At 44.8% G+C, this 25,701-nt stretch overlaps 1 protein-coding gene across 19 annotated transcripts in view; it reads left to right on the top strand.

The window, feature by feature from the left end:
* The window catches only part of ADGRL3 (adhesion G protein-coupled receptor L3), a 388,482-nt gene that overhangs the window by 286,149 nt on the left and 76,632 nt on the right, over positions 1–25,701 (top strand). For 18 of the 19 annotated variants that reach the window (XM_054164809.1, XM_054164791.1, XM_054164704.1 and 15 more), the window contains 4 exons: positions 12,097–12,280; positions 13,644–13,766; positions 15,432–15,640; positions 16,360–16,536. In XM_054164809.1, coding sequence (XP_054020784.1) covers positions 12,097–12,280; positions 13,644–13,766; positions 15,432–15,640; positions 16,360–16,536 — 693 coding nt within the window. The remainder of the gene's footprint in view (positions 1–12,096; positions 12,281–13,643; positions 13,767–15,431; positions 15,641–16,359; positions 16,537–25,701) is intronic. The other variant, XM_054164695.1, reaches the window with a different exon arrangement.

Below are 25,701 nucleotides of genomic sequence, written 5' to 3'. Positions count from 1 at the left end.
GACATTAAAAATAAAGCAGCAGCCCTCTGTGCTGGTAGTTTGTCTGTCTTCCCTTTGGATATAGTCATGAGAGAAAGTCAATCCCAAGCTAATTACCTTGTCTACTGGTACTACTGGAAACTGGTGAGTCTGCTTTGACCATGGACCACACAGTTCTGTTTGGGACCATGAATACAACCTGACTAAAATCACAGAACCATAGAACGGTTTGGAAGACACCTTTAAGATCATCTAGTTTCAAAGCTCCTGCCACAGACAGGGACATCTCCCACTACACCAGGTTACTCAAAGCCCAGTCTAACCTGTCCTTGAACGGGATATCCACAGCCTTGTTCCAGTGTCTTGCCACATACACTGCAAAGAATTTCTTCCTAATCTCCAGTCTAAATCTCCTCTCTTCCAGCTCAAAGGCATTGCCCCTAGTCCTATCACAGCAAGCCCTTGTCAAAAGTCCCTTCTTAGCTCTTCTGTAGCCCTCTTCAGGTACTGGAAGACTGCTCTAAGGTGCCCTTGAAGCGTTCTCTTCTCCAGGCTCAACAGTCCCAGTTCTCTCAGGCTGTACCTGTAGGGGAGGTTCTCCAGTCCTCTGATCACCTTTGTGGCCTCCTCTGGACTTGCTCCAACAGTTTCATGTCCTTCTTGTTCTGGAGGCATCAGAACTGGACACAGTACTGCAGCTGGGGTATCACAAGAGCAGAGCAGAGGGGAAGAATCATTTCCCTTGTATTGGTGGTCACAATTTGTCCTTTTCTCCATCTTCTCAAAAGTACTCTACAAAGTTGATGGGTGCTCCTGTTCTTTATGCCTTCTTTCAAAGAGCAGTGAATAGTGAGTTCAATATACTCCACAGTAAGCCTGACATTGGTAGAATAAAGTATGAATACTCTGCACAAACTTCAGCTTACCCTTGATTTCCAGAACTTCATCCCTTTCACTTGTAAAGGCTGCTTGTGTGTTTAAACATTAACCATGCATCTACCTCTTCAGTGGAGGAAAACTCATTGCCTGAAGAGTATAAATATTATACTAAACATCTACTAAATATTATACTAAAAGGTATAAATATGGACAAAGCTGGCAAATATATTGAAGAGGACAGACCTGTGATGGAGGTCTGGGTGAATGAATTAGATGACCTAACCGAAGCTTTCCAGATAATCATGTGGGGAAATTTGTGACTGCAGATAAAAGAGTCCAGCTGTCCTTTACCCAGCAGTGAAATATCTGGTCTGGGTAAGGTGATTTATCAGAGATTTCTAAACAAATCCTAATTGGTGAAATTCTGGACTTGATGGGAGATGGGAAAATCACTGGGAAGTGGAACACTAATGGCAGAGAACCTGAGGCTTTAACCTTGCTGGCAGGATCTCTTCATGATGCTCCTCCTGTTATTGTGAACAGCACCGGTGGCTGAACTGGGCTCAGAGTTGATAATGCTCACTCCTGTGCTCTTTCAACAAAGGAAAGGGCAGTAAAAAGTTTATAGTATCATAGAATTGTTTTGATTGGAAAAGATCTCTAAGGTCATCAAGTCCAGCCCTCAACCCAACACCACCATGGCCACACATTTCTTGAGCACCTCCAGGGATGGTGACTCTGCCACCTCCCTGGGAAGCCTGTACCAATGCCTGACGACTCCTGCAGGAAAGAAATTATTCCTAGTCTCCCCTAGCACAATTTCAGGACATTTCCTTTCATCTTGTCTCTGGTATGAGGGGGAAGAGACTGACCCCAACCTCACTATAATTATGTGAAAGATCTTCAGCAATTGCAAATATCAAAAGTATAATTGAGAAAAGGTGGAATTTAGGGAGGAGGAAGATGATCTGAGAAGCTAATAATTGCTAAACTCACACTTACTGGGGTGTTGGGTTTTTTTGGCTGACAAATTTAGGTAGTCATGACAGAGCCCCTGCAGTGATTGGTGTGTAAAGTCCTCTTGAGCCCAAAATAAATGAATATAAATAAATATGTAAAAGAGATCTGGAAATTTCATGAGTTATTCAAGTTTGAGCCTGGAAATGTTGTATCAGATTATCATCTTATCTCTTGGGGCAACTTTGTAATTAAAATAAATATTGATTTAATTTGTGCAATGTCACAGTATTTGTTGAGTTAAAAGCTCAGGGATTTTCTTTGCTGGAGATAGAGGTTACAAACTCTGCTCCTTTAATATCATAGAACCATAGAATGATTTGAGTTGGAAGGGACCTCCAAAGGTCATCTCATCCAAATCCTCTGCAGTCAGCAGGGACATCCTCTACTAGATCACTGCAAGCCCTCGTGAAAAGTCCCTTCCCATCCTTCGTGTAAGCCCCCTTCAGGTACAGGAAGGCTGCTATAGGGTCTTCCTGGAGCCTTCTCTTCTCCAGGCTGAACAACCCCAGATCTCTCAGCCTGTCCTTGTAGGGGAGGTGCTCCATCCCCTAGATCATTTTCATGGTCCTCCTCTGGATCCTTTCCATCAGCTCCATGTCCTTCCTGTGTTGAGGGCTCCAGAGATGGACAGAGTAGTCAAGGTGAGATCTTACCAGAGCAGAGTAAAGTGGCAAGTATGGTAACTTTACAAGAACCAGTATGACAGGTGAGGTGATAAACACATATGAATATAATGACCCAAAAACTTTCTGGGAGTTTTTTTCAGTCATGGTGATATTTAAGGAGCTGCCACATGGGCTTTAATTCCTGTAACAAAGAGTCACCTCAGGCTGAGCTGCTTGAGGTTTGATAGCCAACATGGATGAAATGAATGGCCTTGGAAAGTTGCTTCATTAGCTAAGGAGAGCTTGGACCTGATGTGTGGCTTTTTGGAGAGCAGAGATCTATATCTTCCCTACCTACCTTTATGCAATGCAGTCTTCCTGCAATCTATTTTGGGAAAGGAATGGAAAAGTCATCGTGTGGGAGAATGAGTCAGAATGGGTGACGCATTTGATTAGCATAGACTTGTTTGGTGACTGGTGTCTGACAGAAGCTGATAGGAATTGTCTGTCATTTCTTCAGCATTGTTATTTATTCATTTGCCAAAGTGCTCTTCATTAAACTGAAGCACAGAAGTTGTAGAAAACAAAAAAGGTTTGTCTTGGGGGGGCTGAGAAACTGGGTTTGGTGTTTGTTCTCTTCCATGCCCTTCAGTATGTGGCACATGGAATTATAGAATTGTTGGGGATGGAAAAGACCTCTAAGATCATCAAGCCCAATGGTCAACCCAACACCACCATGGCCATTAAACCATGCCCCCAAGTGCCATGTCCACACATTTCATTAATACCTGCAGGGATGGTGACTCCACCATCTCCCTGGGCAGCCTGTTCCAATCTCTGACCATTCTTGCAGAAAGAAATTTTTTTTTACTCTCCAACTTAAACCTCCCCTGGCACAATTTTAGGTCATCCAGGCTGTCCTGTAAATCACATTCCCTTATTTTGAAATTCTGGGCCTGTCTGTACAGCACATGGTGAAGGTGCCACCTTCTCTGTGAAAATCACAGGAGCTTCTCGGTGATGGTGTCATCACCAGAATCATTGCTGATGAGCTACTGGCAGGTTTAGTGGTGAGTGGTTGCAGTCAGAGTTGTCCTTCTGGTTCTCCTGGAAGTTTTCTGAATGCTTGGTTCTCATAACATGGGCTGTTAGAAATGCTACACTAAGCAAAAAAATGAAAGGCTTTCCTCAGAGGATTCAAGGCATTAAGTGTAGAGCTGAGTAGAAGAGACTTTATTTTTTCTTTTCTAACCTAGTAGTTCTCCATAGATAAAAGGTGTACTTGGGACTTAGCCAGTACTATTTAAAATGAATTAATTCTGTTTGTCACACTTTTCCTTGCTTGCATGGCTGGTCCCAACGTCCATAAAAAGCTAAATGAAAGAAACTTGTAGCTCTGAGAGGGAGAATAAATTGAATTGCACTGCATTTACTTGTGTTCGTGTTGTGCCTGTGACAAGCAAGACTCTAACTCTTATATAGAAAGGAGCAAATTAATAAGGATTTTCGAGTTCCTCGTTTGGTCATTTAATTGGCTGTATGACAAAGCGCTCCTCAATGTGTGTCAAGCAACTTTCAGAGTCCTCTAATGATCCGTGCGTTCCTCAACTCCGCGTGGTCTGTCGGGCAAGGTCTCGTTGGTAAAGTGGATGGAATAAATTAGCTGGCAGTGTGCACAGATTGCCATATATTAACTATAGCTACAGGGAGTACTTTCAGCAGCTCTTTCCAGAGATCAAGATGTTTGCCCATCAGCACCAGAGTGCCCCAAACTTTCATTTAATATCATTAAAAGGACATCTGAAAGAAGTGTGACTTGCAGCAGGGGTTCCACGCTTTGGTAGCCCTTTGTTAAAACTCTGTGAACTTAATATACTTCTCAGCATGAGAAACCTGCACTTGATTTGTGTCAGCAAGAGCCAAACTAGAAATCCCCACCCTGGATGTCTCTGGCATGGTAAGACTGTTGTTAAGAGAGAGGAAGATCAAAGCAGCAGCCTGGAGTTTGTCACCGGACTCCAAAATTCCTCCCAGCAACATTAAAATGGAAGGTTGCCACGTATTCCTCTACCTACAGCTGAGCTCCACCTGTGGTTATGTACCCATATGAAACACTGCAAAGCTAAGAAGAAAATCGAGTCTTGATGTGCTACAGCATTGCCAGCTGCTTCAGAATCAGAGAGAGAATCATTTCCATTGGAAAATATATTTAAGTTCATTGAGTCACAGAAGCACAGAATGGTAGGGATTGAAAGGGACCTCTGGAGATCATCAAGTCCAACCCCACTGCTAAACCAGGGTCACCTAGATCGGGTTGCATAGGAACACATCCAAGTGGGTTTTGAAAGTCTCCAGAGAAGGTGACTCCACCACCTCTCTGGGCAGCCTGGTCCAGTGCTCTGTCACCCTTAATTTATGGTTCCTCCTCATGTTTTTAATGGAACTTCTTATGTTCAGCTTTGTGCCTGTTACCTCTTTTCCTGTCACTGGGCACCACTGCATCCTCCTGACACCCACCCCTTAAGTATTTAGGAGCATTGATAAGATCCCCCCTCAGTCTTCTCATCTGCTAGCTAAAAAGCTCAAAGTCCTTAAGCCTTTTTCCATAAGAGAGATGTTCCAGTCCCCTCATCATCTTTGTAGCCATTTTCTATATCTTCTCAAGCAGTTGCCTGTCTTTTTTGATCCAGGAAGCCCAGAACTGGAATCCAACCATTCTCTAAATCAGCAAGTCTGATGCTAAACGATATTCCTCAGCACCACACCTCTGCCTCTTTGAAACACCCCCCAGGATGGGAGTTTAGCCACTTCCCTGGTTTAGGCTGAGTCAGTCCTGGAATCTGGTGGTACTAGTAAAAAGTTTCAGTATAAATTGGTTCAGAGATAAGTGAGAGATATCCCTTTGATTTGGACCACTGGAGGATAGGTTGAGTCTGACAAGCTCCCTTGGAGTTCTTTTCAAGACCGTGGTGTTCTGTCAAAGAGGCATTTCTCGGTCACAGGCCATTTTCCTACCTGGCTACAGCTTTGCTCACTTCCTCGGTGCAATGACTCTAGCAGTTGCTTTTATAATCTGAACTCCCAAACAGTGGAGAGGCAGATACAGATGATTCATAAATGCAGTTCACAGCTTCTTCTGTGGGGAAGATCTCATTAGATGAAATAGATCATCTGTTCTTTCCTTCTTCCCAATTAATTCCTTTTATTTCAGTCTTACAGATACCTTCTGACCTTAAATTATTCTTCCTCGTATGCTAAAGTAAAGCAAAACCATAACCTGTAATTTGTAATCTTACTCTATTTCTCTTATCTTCTTTTCTTCTTCTTTTTCTTTTTTATTTTTGTTGGTGGTGTGCTCCCATTAGCAGTTTATTGGTAGTTCAAGGCCAACAGTACAAACTTTGTATGCCTGGTGGAAGACCATTAATCCCATCATTAAGCATTTTGTAGAAGGCCTAATTTCATCAGAGGTCAGTGACTTTCTTCTCACTGCCTTGAGTTTTGAGATACTGAAATCCACTACAGCTCCTGTAGCCACAGCATAAATATTTGCTGGAGAGGAGGAAAAAGGCAGCTTCGTGTTCTTTCTCAAGAACTTCTGCTCTCAGTCATTGGAGCAAGTTTAGAAACTCCTCTGCAAGGTCAGGGGAAGACCTTCTCTTGCCTTTGCTATGAGTAGCAGGTTTTGGCTTGGGTCACCAAAACTGATACCATCAGTTGCCAGTCACCACTCTAGTACTAGATGTAAGCTGATGCTTCTGTCTCAGTTTTGAAGACAGATGTGGAGATTAGCAATGGGATATGCACCATGACCTGGGGCTCAGGTGGACTCTTGCCTTGCTAAAGTAATGCTTTCAGGTGGAAGTGGCACTTCAGATGGATCTTCCAGTGGATTGTTGTGCTGCTGACAGCGTTATTCAGGCCCATGTGTCCTCAGAGCCCTTGTGTTTTGGTTACCACATCCCAGCACCATCCAGCTTCCATTGTCTGAAGGTTTAGGTTTAAGAGACATTCCTGTGTTGCTATTAATTTGTCCAAAGCTGGTTGCTTTAGGCAAAAGTGAAAAGGTTGTGACAGTCTTGGGGATGTTAGTAGTAATTCTGTGTTCTCCATGTTGAGGCTCATTTTCCTTCTCTGTCATAGCCCAAAAGCTTCTAGTTTGATGTAAAGATGTGCTGGGGGCCATGGTTTAGCACCATCTTTGGTAGAGTGAGAGAATGGTTGGACTCAATGATCTTTAAGCTCTTTTCCAACCAAAATGATTCTATCATTCTAGCAACTTATTTCAGCACTCCTGGTTCAATTTCAACGTTTGTTTGTCCATTGAATATTATTACTGTTTTGTGATGACTGTATTGCTTGTTGAGAAGTTTGAGACAGTGTCTGGGCTTCCCTGGAAGAAGCTGTTTCTGCTGTGCTTAGTTATTCTTGGACCAGAGATTATTTTCAAATTGGAATTGAAAGAATAAATGCAAGGTGAAAAATCATCCAAGGGTGAAGAACCTTGTCAGACAAAATTGAAGGCACTTCTGGGCTAAAAATTAGGATTTAATTCCGTCATTTAGCCAAAATGATACTTTTCCTTGTTTAGGAAGCTGAAGAAATGAAATGTTCACCTACTTTTGACCTGAATTCCCACAGAGCAGATGACTGTTCCAGTTTGATTGGTAACCTCTCTGCAGTGGGAGTGGGTTCATTTGCTGTTCATTTGCCACTCTACAAAGACACATAATTTCCTGAGCTGGTCCCTTTCAATGCAATAACCTTGGCAAAAGTAGCTCCTTGCAAGCTAAGAAACATGCTGGTCCTCCTCTCTGGTCCTCTTCTCCTTTGCTGGCTGCACCTGGTACACTCAGAGTTAATGGAAGTTTCTCTTGTACTGGTGCTTCTTCTGACCTGCAGCAAAACCTGCGTAACTTCCAGCAGAACTTATCTTCGACAGCATTGATTGTGCCTTTAAATCAATTAGTTTGGAGCCTTGCCAGTGCTGAGAGCTTAAGAAAAGGTTTTGTTTCAGCATGGGGTGTTTTGCATGAATACAGAGCAAAACCCACTTGTGGTGGATTGAAATTTCCACCCCCCCCAGACCAGCTGAGCTGGAAGCAAATGAAGCTGCATTCACAAGCAAAACTACAATCTACAAGGAAGTGCAATGAATATGTACAAAATACATAATATTTACAGATATGTACAGGTATTTGCAATTGATAAACAGCACAAGAACCCCCTGGCCAAAAGCCAGGAAGAGACCTCTGGAAGCCATTGAGTCCAACCCCCCTGATGAGGCAAGTTCCCCCAATCAGGCTACACAGGAATGTGTACAAGTGGCTTTTGAATATCTCCACAGATGGAGACTCCAACAGTTCTCTCAGCAGCTTGTGCCAATGCACCAGCACCCCTGAATTAAGGAATTTCCTCCTCATGTTTAGATGGAACTTCTTATGTTCAGGTTTGTGCCCATTACCCTTTGTCTGTCAGTGGGCACTACTGCAAAAAGCCTGGTTCCATCCTCCTGACACTCACCATCATCATTGGTGATGTCTCCCCTCAGTCTTCTCTTTTCCAGACTAAAAAAACCCAAATCTCTCAGTCTTTCCTCATCAGAGAGATGTTCCAGTCCCCTCAGCATCTTTGTAGCCCTTTGCTGTAGTCACACCAGCGTGTCCCTGTCCTCCTTGAACTGAGAAGCCCAGAACTGGGACCAGACACAGTCTCACTAGAACAGAGTAGAGGGGAAGAAGAATCTCCATTTGCCTGCTGTCCACACTCTTCTTGATGCACCTTGGGATGCCATTGACCTTTTTGGCCACGAGGGCACATTGCTGGCTTATGGTCATGCTGTTGTCTACCAGGACCATCCTTTTCTCCAGATCTTCTCTCCAGAAGATCAGCCCCCATCATGTACTAATGGGGTGGGTGTGTGTGTGTGGGGGGGGGTGGATTCTGTCCCAGATGCAGGACCCTGCACTTGGCCTTACTGAATTTCATTTGATTTCTCTCCAGCCTATCTAAAGTGACTCCTAGTGACTTCCAGAGTTGACTCTCAATAGAAGACATATTTTACATTACAAAATTCACTGTTGTCAAAAAACAATGTCTTAGATGTTGGTCCAGGGAGAGAGAAATAAATGAATATTGTGCCACTGGATAGGTACTCTCCTCCAAGGTTTGAACTGTGTGTCACATGGAACCATAGAATCGTTTGGGTTGAAAGGGACTTTCAAGATCATCTAGTTCTAACCCTCCAGCCATGGGCAGGGACACCTTCCACTGGACCAGATATTCACAACAGCTGTTTCTAGAGGGGAAAAGGATAAAAATAAATGAACAAGCAAAATTCAGTTTTGCACGACAAAGTGGTTGTCACAAAAGGAATCGATGGGATGTGTAAGAGTGGCCTTTTAGTAATGTGTAATTACTGCTAGGTTCCTAATTAGTTGTTGTTTGACAGTACAGCTTTTAATACCAATTTGTAAGTGTCTGAGGAGGAAGGTTTACATTTTGTTTCTGTTTTGTAACCTCAGGACAAAATCAGGAAACCATAACCACATGCCCTTATTTGAAATTAAAAAATCGCTCTCCCTCTGTAATTTATTTACATGTCTTGACGTTGAATGTACAGTCTGTGGTGCTATAATGAAAGGGACCACCATCATGGGATTTTCCTTCTGTGCTTGGCATGTTCTTGCTCTTCTCTCCTCATCCAGTTGAAGCCACTGCTGGTGATATGAATGGTCTGTTGAGTCTACCCCCAGGATGGTTGCACTTTACAGGCTTGTAGATTGTGAAGAGTCTGGTTTTCCATGATAGGTGCCCTAATGTAGCTGACAGCTGCACCTACATATTTTGAGATGGAATCATGGAATTGCAGAACTGGTGAAGTTGGAAGAGGCCTTTGAGATCATCAAGTCTGACTGATCACCAAGAGCTCATAATCCCACCACTGCTGCTAGGCCACTACCACTAAACCACATCCCTCAGCACAATATCCATGTGTGTTTTAAATGCCTCCGGGGATGGTGACTCCACCAGCTTGAGAGCCTCCCTGTAGCTGAGAACTCTTTCTGTGAAGATTTTTTTCTTAATAGCCAACCTGAACCTCCCATGGCACGACTTGAGGTCATGTCCTCTTGTCCTGTCACTTGTTGCATATGAGAAGAGACCAACCCCCACCTCACTCCAATCTCCTTTCAGAGAATTGTAGAGAGCAATGAGGTGTCCTCTCAACCACCTCTTCTCCAGACCAAACCGCCCCAGCTTCATCAACTGCTCCTTATCAAACCTGTTCTCTCGACCCTTCACCAGTTTGGTTAGTCTTCTCTGGACTCTCTCCAATACCTCAATGTCTTTCTTGTAGTGAGAGGCCAAAGGAATGGCAGATGGAAAGTCACAGAATTGTAGAATCATAGAGTCATTTCTGTTGGAAAAGACCTTTATGTTCATCAGGCTTGGCACTGCTGTGTCTTCTACACTGAATCTTCCTCTGACCATAAAATGACTGGAGCAGGTGCTTGAACCACCTGAGAAACAATGGCTTGCCTTAAATGTGAAGACACAGTCAGATCCTTGTCCCACTCTTCCTGCTTCCCTGACCAGCTTTTCCCAGTTGGTCTCTCTGCCTCAAGAGACACTGTTGCTTTAACAGCTGGTTTGTTTCATGGAAACACCTACCTCAGCTCCTGTCCAAAAGGCAAACATTTCATTAGCACCTCATCTTCTTGGCTTCAGGCTGCAGCACTCAGCCCTAATGAAGTGCTGGGCTCAGAAATATGATGCGGGGAGCACTTGATTAATGCACTGAGACAGGTGAGGGGAGTGACCCTCTGCAAAGAGCTACGGACTAAATTCATCTCTGATGTAATACCACAGAAAGCAGTCTACAAACTTTCTTCAGATATGTGCTAAAAGCCTGACCGAAAGTCCTTGGAAAACCTAAAGTCCCAGATCCAAAACTATGTGAAGTGGCTGGAATCAGGTTAATCATTTTAAGAGGATGGATGCTCATCAGCACTGAGTCCATTGGCTGCAGAGTAGACACTGTGCTGCACAGTAGGCCTCAGAATCATAGAATTGTTTCAGTTGGAAGAGAGCTCTAAGACCTCCGAGTCCAACCATCAGCTCAAGACCACCACAGCCATTAAACCATATCTCAAAGGGCCGTGTCCACACATTTCTTGAACACCTCCAGAGATGGTGACTCCACTACATGCCTGGGCAGCCTGTTCCAATCTCTGACCGCTCTTGCAGCAAATAAGTTGTTCCTAATCTCCAACCTAAACCTCCCACACACAATTTCAGGCCATTGCCTCTAACACCCACCTCACTGCAACCTCCTTTCAGTGAGATCTCCCCATTTCCCTTGCTTGCTCCTCACCAGACTTGTTTTCCAGATCCTTCACCAGCTTTGTTGCCTCTCTCTGGACCCATTCTATCACCTCAATGTCTTTCTGGTATCAAGGGGCCCAAAACTTGGCATACACCACTTCTTGGTGGTGTTCTCTTTCAAATTTCAGGAAATACTGAAGTAATTCCATGAAACTTTGGATGCCATGGGGCATCGTTTTGACGTGCAATATGTTGAAATCCCTTGGGACTGTCCTTGTTTTGCAGTACAGAGGTGTGAGTTTGATGGCTACGTGTGCGGTGTGCAGAGAATCGCTAAGAATGGTAACTTCATCTCAAAGACAAGGCTGGTTTCTGCAGGGAGCAGTAGTGGAGGTGTTTCTTTGTGGTACTGACCTTGCCTGCTGGTTAGACACTAAGCAGCAGAAGAAACCATGCTCAAGATACTTCTTTTTCTACTTTTTCCTCTGCATAATCAGTTCTACCAACTGATAAGGCTGGTCTTAGTAAACATTAGCTGGAAGGCAGTTGAGTCAGCTCTGGTTAGTAACTAAGCAGGGGGCTCAGGCTGAGTAGATTCTGCTGCTGCTGAGATCAGTGCAGTTTCCTGTGATTCTGGATGAGCATCCAGATTAACCTGTGGGAAGTTCTCCATGGGAGAGTTCTTCCTGTGTGACAACCCAAAGCAGAAGGTGCGCCGCAGGAGGGACTGAAGTTGCCACCACAGGGCTGGCTCCTTCCTGAACGGAGGAACTGAAAATGTAGTGTGTTACCTAGCCCTCTATGGGCACCTGCTGCTTCTCTGGGTGAAGAGGCGTAACTCAGCTGTCTTCATGACTGCCTAGCCAGAGGTTATGTGGTGGGAAACACTCTCCTACTCTTCAAATTCTGGTGCTGCAGGTCACAGCAACCTGCTTCATAGATGGGAGATGGGGTTTGAAATCTGTTTTCCTGCATGTTTCCTTAATCTTCTCATCATCTCTCTGCCCCCCTCAATCCTAATTCCTTTTTACTCCAAGCCCATAGCAACTGATCTCAAAAGCAGAAAAGTTCTATCCCCATCCTGCATTTAGGAGAAAATCAACATTTTCTCCCACTCCCATCTGATGGGGATAATGATGACTAGCTCTATTGAAGGCTGTCCCAGTGGGTGGGCTGTCCTTTCCCTGTAAACTGATGGGTGTGGAGATGGGACTGAGCATATGGCAGAGGTCTCAACGGTGCTTTAGGATTATTAGAGCCCTTTCTCACTCAACCCTCTCCCTTGCAGGCCATGGTGGAGACAGTGAACAACCTCCTGCAGCCACAGGCTCTGAATGCGTGGAGGGACCTGAATGCAAGTGAACAGCAGCGTGCAGCCACCAAGTTACTTGACACCGTGGAGGACAGTGCCTTTGTGCTGGCTGATAACTTGCTGAAGACAGACATTGTCCGGGAGAACACTGACAACATCCGTAAGAGACCGTTCCCAGAAATGCTGAGAGCAGCTGAAGGGAGAGCAAAGGCTGGGAAACTTGGCTTTGGTCTTGGCTCCTAGAGTAACTGAAGAGCAATTTCATAGAATCAGAGAATGGTAGGAGTTGGAAGGGACCTCAGGATATTATTGAGTCCAACCTCGCTGCCAGAACAGGATCACCTAGGGCAGGTCACACAGGAAAGCACCCAGACTGGTCTTGAAAGTCTCTAGAGAAAGAGACTCCACAACATCTCTGGGCAGCCTGCTCCAGGCTTTCATCATCCTCAAAGGAAATAAGTTTTTCCTCATGTTGAGATGGAACTCCTTGTGTTCCAATTTGTATCCTTTGCCCCTTGTCCTGTCACAGGAGACCACTGAAAAGAGCCTGCCCCCTTCTTCTTGACACCCACCCTTCAGATATTTATAAACATCAATAAGATCTCCTCTCAGCCTTCTCTTCTCCAGACCAAACAGCCCGAATTTCACAGAATCACAGAACGTTAGGGGTTGGAAGGTACCTTGAAAGATCATTCACTCCAACCCTCCTGCCAGGGCAGGATCACCCAGAGTAAATCACACAGGAACGTGTCCAATTTGTTAGAACTAACATGGCCCTTTGTCTGAAGGACTTAAAAGTCTTTCCAAAACTGCTTAAAAGATTGAGGCAGCTTTCCCTCCTTGAAATCCCATGGAAAATGAGCAATGCCATGGAAATGGAGCATCCAGCCTGCCTTGTCTAGTCCTGCCTTTTGAGGATGAAGCCTGCGCTCGAGCGCCGCGAGCACAGCTTCCCAGGGAGGTTGTTCATCCAACCACGATTGTCTTCCATTTCATCCAAATTTATGTCTTTATTTGGCTGATTGTTGATTTTAATTAAAACCCAAGCATGATGGAGAGCAGCAGCACTCCCACTGTGTGTATGTAAAATGAGAACAACTTTTCTTTCTATTGCTCTGAATACAGATGCCCAGCACCGATAACATTTGCAGAAAGTACCAATAGCCAGTGGCAATGAAGTAGCAGTTTCAGATTTTCATTTTAACCACTGTGTCCTTAATATCCTGAGGTTCTTGTTTACAAGAACTGGTTGTCTTTTTGTTTTCCACAGAGAGTAGAATTTATTTGCCTTTTTTTTTTTTCCCCTTCCCTTCCTTTTATTTACTTTAAATTAAATTTTAAACTTCTTCTGGGCAAAGATTTTAAATTAAATAGGAGCCCAAACAGAGTCTAAAATGAAACACTGTGAGCTGATTCCTCTGCTCTCAGATGGTCTACGACACCGGTTTTTTGGCTTTGAAGTAATAATCATGTCAATTAATTTGGCAGAGATTTTTCTTAGTGTTGGTCTCTCTTCCAAACAGAGCTGGAAGTTGCAAGACTAAGCACAGATGGGAACCTGGAAGACCTGAAGTTTCCCCAGAACATGGGCCATGGGAGTGCCATCCAGCTGTCAGCAAATACCTTGAAGCAAAATGGTCGAAATGGTGAGTCCAGCACCTCCAGTCACGCCAGCCTTGTGAATCAGTCATGCTTTAGGCATTGTTCTGTGATTAACCAGTTGTACTAATAGTATTAATTAATAGAATTAATAGTTCCGACCCTGTGCCATAAGCAGAGATATCTTCTTCTAAAGCAGGTTGCTCAAGACCTCATCCAGCCTGCCTTTCAACACCGCTAGGGTTGGAATCTCTACAACCTCTCTGGGCAACCTGTTGCAGTGCCTCACCAAGCTCATGCAGAATGATTGCTTCCCAGTGTCTAACCTAAATGGACCTTCTTCCAGTTTGAAGCCATTCCTCCTCATCCTGTCACTCTATGCCTTTTTCAGAAGTCCCTCTCCAGCTCTCCTGTAACCCCCTTTAAATCCTGGAAGGCTGCTCTAAGCTCTCCCGGGAACCTTCTCTTTTCCAGGCCGAATAGCCTCAGCTCTCACATCCTGTCCCCACAGTGGAGGTGCTCCAGCCCTCTGATCATCTTTGTGGCTTCCTCTGGACCCTCTCCAACAGTTCCATGTCCTTCTCGTGTTGGGGGCTCCAGATCTGGACACTGTACTGTGAGGTCTCAGAAGCTGGGGTGATTCCTATAGAAAGAAAAAATACCTCCCCACAACTAATACACATAAAGACAAGCAAATCAGCTTGGATTCTTACTTACAGCCTGTGAAATACTTTGCAAAAAAAAGGCAAACCGGATGTTTTCAGTTCACAAGAACTGAAGAGCAACCTGATTGTTGGCCCAGGTTTTCTGCAGGGCTCCCTAATAGTGGAGGTTGTGTGGAAGAGGGAATATCTGATTGCCAAATTAAGAAAAGATCATGATTTTGAAATGAAATGTCTGCTTCTTTTTTTCTTTTTTCTTTTTTATTTGTCTACCTTTCGTGTGGGTTTGGAATTTTGTTGGAATGTTTTGGGTTCCTTCTTGCAGATTTGTCCCCACACTTTTTTGATGTAGTCTTAATTTATTAAAAGGCTGAAATTATTTTTTCCTACAGTGCAACAGGTCAGAACAAAAGATGTTTCTGGTGAAACATCTACAGAAGCCTGGAGAACACAGTGTTATGTCAGGTGTGAAATGGGCCACCTGGCCTCTATCTTCTGGAGCCAGTTACACCCACTGACACCAAAAATAACCCCACCTTCTCTGTCTGTATTCTGTCAATCCATTTGCTTCTAAAAGTTTGTTTTGAGGGAGGCAACTCTGGCCTTCTTATCCATGGACCGCTTGTTGCATCTCGTGGTACTTACTGGGACTGACAGGAAGAGCTGAGTTTTCAGAGATTCATAGAATGGTTTGGGTTGGAGGGGACCTTCAATATCATGCAGTTCCAACCCTCTGTCGTAGGCAGGGACACCTCCCACTACACAAGGTTGCTCACGGCCTCTAGGCCTCATCCATGCACCTCATATTTTTCCAGTCAGATTTTCTCTACATGAAGTTTTAAATTAGGCTCAGAGGAGAGATTCCAATAGAATCATAGAATGCCAGGTTGGAAGGGACCCCAAGGGTCATCTGACCAGACCTTTCTAGGTGATAGTGGAGTTTTAATGAGATGACCCTGCACCCTGTCAAGCTCAGTATTAAAGCTGACCTATATAAAAAGAAAAAAAAGCATGCAGACCTGGATATCTAACCTCTTGCTGCTTTTCTAGGTGAAATCAGGGTGGCTTTTGTGCTATACAACAACTTGGGCACCTATCTCTCCACGGAGAATGCCAGCATGAAGTTGGGGACAGAAGCAATGTCCACTAATCACTCTGTCATTGTCAACTCCCCTGTTATCACGGCAGCAATAAACAAAGAGTTCAGCAATAAGGTTTACCTGGCTGACCCTGTGGTCTTTACCGTGAAGCACATCAAGGTGAGTGAGGCCAAAACCCACCTTCTTTTTACTCTTACTCTCAATTCCTAACCAAAAAGTGATGCACAAGTTGGCTGCTGTGAGGCCCCTCACCCCTAGCAGCTCTTTGATTAGATTTTGAGTTATTCATTCGTTCCCTTTGCACTTTGTGTTATTTATGGAGAATGTCCCTTTCGTGTCACGTTAATAAAAGTGAGGGAAGAGTCTCCTTTGAGCTAATGCCTATTGCTCAGTTGCTGACACACGTCGTTCTGTAATTAAAAACTACCAATATATTAGAATAGACCATAATATTATTTTATCATAGTGGCAGGGGATATTAGAGGGAAGTGGAATTACAGTGGAAGAGGACAGCTAGTCCTCCTGTTAGCCAAGCACAATCATCGCAAAAAGTTGATTGCTTAAAGCAATTAATTTCTCTGCTCTGCAATGCAAATGAAGCAATCTGGTTTTGAAGAGCTGGATTGAGTCTGTGGCTGAAATTAATCAAGAACAAAGAACTAAGTTTTGCATTAGCAAGAAGAACAACAACAATCTAACTTTCTCCAGTCATACTTGACGTATCCACTACTGCTGATGGCCTCTCTGAAATTAAAGGGTGACAGCTACAAAGTGCCTTTGGGAGATAAATGAAAAAGAAAAGGAAAAAAACCCCACCACATTTAGAAATCTCTGAAACCCTGTAATTTTTATTGCATTGATTCACTTCTTCCCCACAGCAGTCAGAAGAAAATTTCAATCCCAACTGCTCATTCTGGAGCTACACAAAGCGTACCATGACAGGATATTGGTCCACCCAAGGCTGTCGCCTCCTGACAACTAACAAGACTCACACAACATGCTCCTGCAATCACCTGACAAACTTTGCAGTCCTGATGGCACATGTGGAAGTTAAGGTAAGTGGAGGTGGTGTACATTCAGAGACTGCCAAAGCACTGGGGAGTGAAAATGACCAGGATAATCACAGAATTATAGAATGGTTTGAGTTGGAAGGGATCTTCAAGATCATCCAGTTCCAACCGCCCTGCCATGGCCAGGGACACCTTCCACTAGACCAGGTTGCTCAAGGCCTCATCCAGCCTGGTCTCAAACACCTCCAGGGAGGGGGCATCCACAACCTTCCTGGGTAATCTTTTCCAGAAACATTTTGTTACCGCATCTGGAGCTAGGCACAAAAATCGCTGTTGCAGTAACTTTAATGGTAGAAACCATCTCATGGAAATAAGAGCTGGTGTCCAACCTTACAACCTGTAACAAAGGAAGAATGTGGAAGTGTTAGAGCAGGTCCAGAGGAAGCCTGTGAAGATGCTCAGAGGGATGGAGCAGCTCTCCTGTGAATGCAGGCTGAGTGAATTGGAGTTGTTCAGCCTGTAAAAGAGAAAGCTCAGAGGAGGCCTTCCAACATTCTTTCAGTATTTCAAAAAAGCCTGCATAAGAACTGGTGAGACACTTTTGACAAAGGCATGGAGTGACAGGAAAAGGGGTAATGGCTTCAAACTGGACAAAGCTGCATTTGGATTAGATGTTAGGAGGAAAATCATCCCCATGAGGATGCTGAGGCCATAAAACTGGTTGCCCAGAGAAGCTGTGGATGCTCAAAGCATGGAAGTCTTGAAAACAAGGTTGGATTTGGCCTTGAGCACGCTGGTATAATAGGAGGTGTCCCTGCCCATATCATGGGTTTGGAGCTAGATGATCTTTAAGGTCCCTCCCCACCCAAACCATTCTGTGATTCTATGATTCTATGACTCCATGACCTGCTGCTGCAGAATAATGTCTCCGTTGTATTGTGCGGGAATCACCACCAGTCCAGGAGACATGCCATTGATTGTGTGGCATTATCTGAACAAATAGCCTAGTCAGAGTACAGGTTTATAGGTTAATGGCATGCTGCAGTCCAAGTCTGGCTTTACTAACTTCATAGACGCATAGAGTGGTTGGAAGGGACCTCTCTCCAACCTCTCTGTTATAGGCAGGGATACCGTCCACTAGAGCAGGTTGCTCAAGGCCTCATCCAGCTTCACCTTGAACACCTCCACTTCTCACCCAGCCTATATTTGCGCTTGGGATTGCCCCAACCCAAGTGTAGGACCTTGCACTCGTCATTATTGTACTTCATGAGGTTGGCTCAGGCCCACCTCTCCAGCCTGTCCAAGTCTCTCTAGATGCCATCCCTTCCCAGTGCGTCAGACAGAGCACACAGCTTGGTGTCACTCACAGACTTTCTGAGGGTTCGCTCAATTTCTCTGTCCATGTCACTGATGACTGCTTGAAGTTTCAAAAGCAATGTTTCACCTCCCTGGAGGTAACACATATGCCAGAGTCACTGAAGTCAGAGGTTGCACCTGAGAAATGTAGATAGCTTTCCAGGCCACTGAAGTTTGTAAGTGCCATCCCTCTTGTGTGGTGCAGATACAAGCTAGCACCAAGCAAGCCTCTTCCCAGGTTGCAAGAAGGGCGACCTTGCCTGCACAGCATTTCACACAACCTTCATTAGACTGGCAGTGCAGGTGTTATCTCATCCTGCAGAATGTGAGACCCTCGCTTGCCTACGCTCAGCCAACAGGTTAGAAAGAGCTACATCTGGAATCTTTCCCAGTTCCAAGTCAGTGTGCAATTAGGTGGTGGGTGTTTCTGGATGTTAACGAGTGACCTCAAGACTTTCAGGTCATGTTTTCTCATTTGGGTGCAGCCAGAACATCATTGCTGCAAGAGCCAAGCTGGCTCCACTTTGTTGACTCTGATGCAACCAAACAGCATCCTGGCACGTCTGCTTTAGTGATCATCCTGGTCTGAGGGCAAAGGGCAGTGTGTTTCCTGGAAGCTTCACTCCAGCTGCTTATCACCTTGCTCTTCTTGGCTGCACCATCACATTCTGGTCTGCTGGTAGAGCTGGCCCTGTGGCTCCTGGCAAATCAGGAGGTGGCCTGGATGACTTTCCATATGCTGTTGCAATGTGTTGATTTTCATGTCTTGGCAGCAGAACATCTGTTGGTTTAGAAAGGTGGAGGCTTTAAAATGGTTTGTTTACATTTGCTGAAAAATTTATTTCCTGAACAGAGTGATCAGATACTGGAACAGGCTGCCTAGGAAGGTGGTAGAGTCACCATCTCTGGAGATGTTCAAACAATGTGTGGACGTGACACTTCAGGACATGTTTTAATAGCCACAGTGGTGTTAGTGTGAAGGTTGGACTCAGTGAACTTAAGAGACCTTTTTCAGCTGAAACAGTTCTATGATTCTATGATCTCTCATAGCCATACTTTCAAGCCATTTTATTGTCTTGTGTTTTGTCCAGAGGCATTCCTTGCCTCAAAGACTTTTTAGTATTCTTGGAGGTGGAACAATCCTTAGGGAAAAGATGTTTCATAGAATCATAGATTCATAGAATGGTTCAGGTTGGAAGGGACCTTCAAGATCATCCAGGCCCCTGCCATGAGCAGGGACACCTTCCATTAGACCAGGTTGCTCAAAGCCTCATCCAAACTGGCCTTAAACATCTTCAGGGTGGGGGCATCTGCAACATCTATGGACAGCCCATTTCATTGTCTCACCACCCTCGCTGTAAAGAAGGACCTCTTATCAGTGTTCTGGCCAGTGGTGGGGATCCCCAGGGAGGACTGTCACACACATGACAGTTAATGATATTCTGGGAAGTTTTGCAGCAGCAATATTTTTGTCTGTAATTGAGACTTGGAGTTTGCTGACTTCAATTTGTCAAAGTTTTGGATCTGTTGGAAGCATCCTTTAGTGTAGTGAGCATCCACAGCACCCTACCTAATGAGATCGAACACTGGGCAGCGAGGAGAGCGGACACCCCGAGTCCTGCTCCTTAATCAAAAGCCCGCATCAGTTTGACAAGTGTCACTTCTGCTCACAAATGATCTCCCCTCCTTGTAGTATGGCCAAAGAACGTGTCCTCCAGAGGAGACCTCCGTGGCTGCTCTGCAAGCTACACACTGGGAGCTGGGATTTAATTATTAGCAGAGCCTATGTGGCGAGGCGGAGCTGGAAGGTAGCACCACTGAGGAGGTGATTGATGGCCCTCTGGTTCTCTAGCATGGAACAGCAATATGTCTTTGTCCAAAGGGGCAGAAAATGACATTGGCTGACCATGGCAGCAAGAATTTATTGGTGTGCTTCAAGAGTAGAGGTTGCTGGGGTCAATTCCAGTCTTAATAGGACAGTACCCAATTAAGAGGAGGAGACTTGAATTTGAAGGTGCTTTCTGGATGTTAAAATTAGTTTGGCTTAGAGTTTCTTTTTCACCCACATATTTAAGCTTAGGAAGGGTAGATTAGGAACAAATTCCTTCAGTGAGAGTGGTGAGACCCTGGAACAGGGTACCCAGGGAGGTTATGGATGCCCCCTCCCTGGAGATGTTCAGAGCCAGGTTGGGTGAGGCCTTGAACAATCTGGTCGAGTGGAAAGTGTCAGCTGGCCTTTGTAAGGAGAAACAATAGTAGACTCTTATAGATATTTTCTTAAATAAGAGAGACATTGAAGTGCTGGAGCATACCCAGAGAAGGGCAACAGAGATGGTGAAGGGTCTGAAGAGCAGGTCCAGTGAGGAGCAGCTGAGGGAACTGGGGTTTCTTAGTCTGGAGTAGAGGAGGCTGAGGGGAGACCTCATTGCTCTCCACAGCTCCCTAAAAGGAGGCTGGAGTGAGGTGGGGATTGGTCTCTTCTCCCAAGTAAGAGGTGATAGGAGGAGAGGAAATGGACTGAAATTGTGCAAGGGGAGGTTTAGGCTGGAGATTAGGAAGAATTTTTTTGCTGTTAGAGTGTTCAGGTGTTGGAACAGTCTGTTCAGGGTCAGCATCCCTGGAGGTGTTCAAGAGGTATTCAGGAAATGGGTGGACGTGGCAATTTGGGACGTGGTTTAGTGGCCATGGTGGTGTTGGGTTGCCTATTGGAGTCGATGATCTTACAGGTTTTTTCCAACCTTAATAGAATAGAATAGAATAGAATAAACCAGGTTGGAAGAGACCTTCAAGATCATCGTGTCCAACCCCTCAACCAATCCAACCCACCTAAACAACTAACCCATGGCACCAAGCACCCCATCAAGTCTCCTCCTGAACACCTCCAATGATGGTGACTCCACCACCTCCCCAGGCAGCCCATTCCAATGGGCAATCACTCTCTCTGTATAGAACTTCTTCCTAACATCCAACCTAAACCTCCCCTGGCGCAGCCTGAGACTGTGTCCTCTAATGATTCTATGATTCTAAATCATGAGATATCTTTAACATAGATGTGGTCTACATTAAAGACCTGTCTTTAAAATAAGCAGTATATTTGTTCTGACCCTTAACTTCTCCCAAAGACATGGTGGTTCTCATGGCAGGAGACAACAACAGCAGTTCAATAAGCCATTCTCCCTGTGTAATTGCAGCAGAATTATTCCAACCCTACAAGCAACTTTTCATAGGAGCTCACACTTTGCATCACATTAATTATGGCAAATGCATCTTAAATGTACCATGGGATAAATCTGCAGACACAAAACAAGTTCAGAGCTGGTGGGAAAATGCAATTAAAAAAACCCCACAGCAACAATCCATGCAAAGAGAAGAGGCAAAGGTACCTCAGGGTAGATAAATGTTGCTTATCAGTGTGTAGTGAATTCCAGAGCTTACTCTTCTTCTAACAAAAAATAAGTAAAGAAATAAAACAAGAGAGAAAAGTGGGGGTGGGTGCTGTGTGTAGTAGAAGTGTTTAAACTGTAGCAATTAATGGGAAGCTCTCAGATGTGATTCCACACCACAAACACTTTACACCATGCTAATTATTTGGGGAATGGAAGTGGAAGGTGAGCTAAGGAAAGGAAGGAATAAAAATATATGGAGTCTAAATGGAATGCAGTGGTCCATTGCCTATAGCAATACAGCCATTTGGGATATAAAGAACCAGCTGAAGCTACTGCAGTGCTGGCATCTCCATATATTAGCACTTGTGGGATTGGACAGCAGTGAGAGAAAGCAGAGGTGGGTGCAAGACTGCAAAAAAACCACCCTGACTGCAGAATGAAGCTACTGGAGCAGAATGGATTTGAAAGACAAATATTTATGTACCAGCAAAGGGGTTAATTCTAAAAAAATTAATTAAAAATTGCACTTTGCAACATGTAATATTCACAGAATCATGGGAAGGGCTGGGGTGGAAGGGAGCTTGAGGATCATCTAGTTCCAACTACCTGCAATGAGGCAGGGATGCTTTCTACTAGACCAGCATGCTGAAGGCTTTATCCAGCCTGGCTTTCAACACTTCCATGTTTCAAGCCTCCACAACTTCTCAGGGCAACCTGTTCCAGTGCCTCACCACCCTCAAGGGGAAGAATTTCCTCCTAATGTCTCATCTAAATCAAGCTTCTTTGAGTATGAAGTCATTCCCCCTCATCCTGTCACTCCATATCTCTGTCAAAAGTTACTCTCCAGCTCTCCTGTATTCACCTTCAAATGCTGGTAGGCTTCCCCTGGAGCCTTCTCTTCTCCAGGCTTAACAGACCCAACTATCCCAGCCTGTACCCATAGGGGAGGTTCTCCAGCCCTCTGATCTTTGTGGCCTCTTCTGGACCCACTTTAACAATTCCGTGCCCTTATTTTGGAAGCTTCATAGCTGGACACAGTACTCCAGGTAGGTCTCACCAGAGCAGAGTAGAGGGGCACAATCCCCTTGCTCCACCTGCTGCCCATGCTACTGGAGATGTAGCCCATGACAGGGGTGGCTTCTTGGCTTATACACAGTGATTCAGAGATGTGGTGCTGAGAGCCATGGTTTAGCACCAGGCTTGTTAGAGTTAGGGAACAGTTGGACTGGATGATCTTACAGGTCTTTTCCAACCAAAATGATTCTATGATTCTAAACTTGTCCCACTTGGGTCTCTGCCCAGTCCAGCATACTGCCAGCTCCCACTGGGCACCAAGTGGTCATAATCTGAGCTGTGTTTTTATATACTGCTTGCTTATTCCTCCACCTGCAAACATAATACTCTTTCCATTTCTGGAGGGACAGATTAGGCAAAGGAATGTGTCCTCTGCTGCTGGCAGCTTGGTTTGGCGGCTGTTTTCCTCTACTGATGTTTTTAATAAGGAAGGAAATGGCTGCTCATCTTGGGGAGAGACGTTCTGTCATAAGCTGACATTCCCTGGGATTTGTTTTTATTAGCTCAGCTCTGATGTACAGGCACTGCCAGAGCTGCTCATTGATTTTTCCCAGCCTGGAGAGTATCTAGGCTGCCTGCCCGCCCTGCTGTGGTTGCTACCAGGGCTACTATAGCAACTCCTGAACAAGTTGCCATCAGCTGCTCTTGGCCTCACCAGATCAAAAGAGAGGTTCCAAAGCCAGAGAAGGGCAACCAAGCTTGAGAAAGGTCTGTTGAACAGGTCGTGTGAGGGGTGGCTGAGGGTTCTGGGGTTGTTTAGTCTGGAAAAAAAGATGTGGAGAGATTTCATTGCTCTCTACAACTCCCTGACAGGAGGTTGGATCAAGGTAGGCATGGGTCTCCCTAGGAGCAAGTGAAAGGAGGAGAGGAAATGACCTCTACCTGTACCAGGGGAAATTTAGGTTGGAGATTAGAAGAAACTTCTTGACATTCTCTAAGTCTGCCAAGTTTGCTGCTTAACCAGCATCACATCTCTGCCCTTTTGAACCAACTCCAGGATGGAGAGTCAACCACCTCCCTGGGGAGCCTGTTCAGTCTTTGGGAACCCTTTTGGTCAATAAGATTCTTCTAAGATCCAACTTATACCTCCCCTGATGAAACCTGAGATTATTTCCTCTCATCCTATTATTTGTTAATAGGGAGAAGAGACTAGCCCCCATCTGGCTTCAAATTCCTTTCAGGGAGTTGTAGAGAATGAGAAGGCCTCCTCTCAGCCTTCTTTCCTCCAGAATAAATAACCCCAGTTCCCACAGCTGCTCCAGCTCACTTTTTCTCTTGGACTTTAGTAGAAAAACTACAAATTCATATTTTTTCCCCCAAGGTGTCTTTAAATTGTGCTTGTTCCCAGTTTATTGTTATTATTCCTGCTTGCTGTCTTTTGTGAGTCTGTTGAGTTCAAGGAGGGAGGTTGTAATTATGGAGAAGCTGTTTCCATGGTTGTTTCCCAGTACTCCAGGGATGGTTGAATGTGCATAAAATCAATATTATCATTATGATTAATATTAAAAAGAATACTAGTCAGAGTGATAATACTAATACAGCAACAAAGTCTGTGTTTCTTGCTAAGCATGGTGTGCTCAGTGGGCAAGCAACTCTTCCCTGAGGAAGCCCATGAATCTAGATGGCAGAATCCCTCTCCAGGAGCAAAAATTCTCCTAATTCCTGGTCTGTATCTTCAAGTCAAAACAGCTGTAATTTCATGAGAGAGGTACAGGAACCGAGACCTGTGAGATTCATCTCATTGGGTTAGAAGGGACCTTCAAGATCATCTAATTCCAACCCAACACCTTCCACTAGACCAGGTTGTTCTAGATCCTATCCAACCTATCCTTGAAAACCTCCAGGGAGGGAACACCCACAACCTGTTCCGGTGTCTCACAGCCCTCACTGTAAAGAATTTCTTCCTAATTGCCAATCCAAATGTGGGAGAAGAAACCCTCAAAGAAATTTCCCCATGCCAGGTTTTGTCTTGGGATAGTTGAATCTGTGCTGCCGACCTGCCTGAATGGGACAGATACATCTGGCCAAAGATTCCCTGGTTTGTTTCTCCTTGCTTTTGTCTGTGACCTGCCTTGTCCCACTCACCCACTCCAAGATCTCTTAATCACTTCAGCCTGGGAAAGTAATCTAGTCATGTGAGCTAGTGGGTTGTTCAAGGAGATGTTCTCCTGCCCTTCCCCAGCAGCCTCAAATACGAGAAATGATTTGTAAGGTGCAAGGTTTCTATGGGCATTTTTTTGCACTGAATTAAGGGTGCTGGATGAGCTGGAATGACACCGAGATAAAGCAATGTGTGGCCACCGGGACAATGACATATGCTTCACCTTCTCAGTTTTCTGGATGCAGCTGGAGGAGTTGGCTGAAATCATAGACTCATACAATTGTTCCAATTGGAAAAGACCTCTGAGATCATCGAGTCCAACCTTCATCCCAGCAATACCATGGCCATTAAATCCTGTCTCCAAGACATTTTTCCTAATCTCCAACCTAAAAGTCCCCTGGCATAATTTCAGGTCACTTACTTTCCTTCTATACCTGATAGAAGAGACTAAATCCCACCTCATTCCACCCTCTTTTTCAGGGAGCTGTAGTGAGAAATGAGATCTTCCCTCAGTCTCAGAATAGGCATTTCTGTCATGCTCTAGAGGAAGCACACGATTTCTTGCCTCTCAGCTGGACTTGCAATATATACAGACAACCCTGCCTTCACAGTTCCTTTGATACTGGAAATACTGAGGAAGAGCTGCAAAAGCTTTTTGGGAAAGGAGCCCTCATCCCTCCACCTCTGAGTATCCCTGGAAAGAAAATATCCAGCATGGAAGAGATGGAGGAGAGAGCTGTTGCCCATCTTTCATTATCATTTGATGCCTATCACTGACACTGATAAAGGCAAAGAGCTGAAAGGTTTGAGTTGTTTCTCACGGGTGCTGACGCAGCAGAGTGTCTATCAGGAAAAGCTTGACATTTGATGTGGCTTTATCATTGACAAGCAGGCAAAGAAAATGGATAAATTAATCACCATTTCCCTCCATCTGTCACAAGCTTTCAGCCCCCAGGGAGCAGAATGTTTCCTGCTTGCCCTGGCTTTTTGAAGTGTGGCACTATTACATTTGCCAGCCTACATAATGCCCAAGTCGTCAGAGTGCCAGAAGTGGAGGGTAATGTGAATACCACTCAGAGGTCCCTTCCAACCTCCACCATTCTGTGATTCTGTGTTTTCAACAACAGCATCATCATTTCTAGGATACTTTGGGGTCTATGTCTGTTCAGGGCACCTGCAGCTTGCCAGATGCTTTGGAGTCTGTGTTTCAGGTTGCAGCTTTCTTAATGCAAAATTCAACTCTAGGTCCATTTAGTCTTGTTGCTACTGTTCCCTAGTGTCACAGCTTGGTGA

The sequence above is a fragment of the Dryobates pubescens genome, chromosome 1 (assembly GCF_014839835.1).
Source record: "Dryobates pubescens isolate bDryPub1 chromosome 1, bDryPub1.pri, whole genome shotgun sequence".
Taxonomy (NCBI): Eukaryota; Metazoa; Chordata; class Aves; order Piciformes; family Picidae; genus Dryobates; species Dryobates pubescens.
Note: the sequence above shows the minus strand (reverse complement) of the source record. Positions and strands in the feature narration are given on the sequence as shown.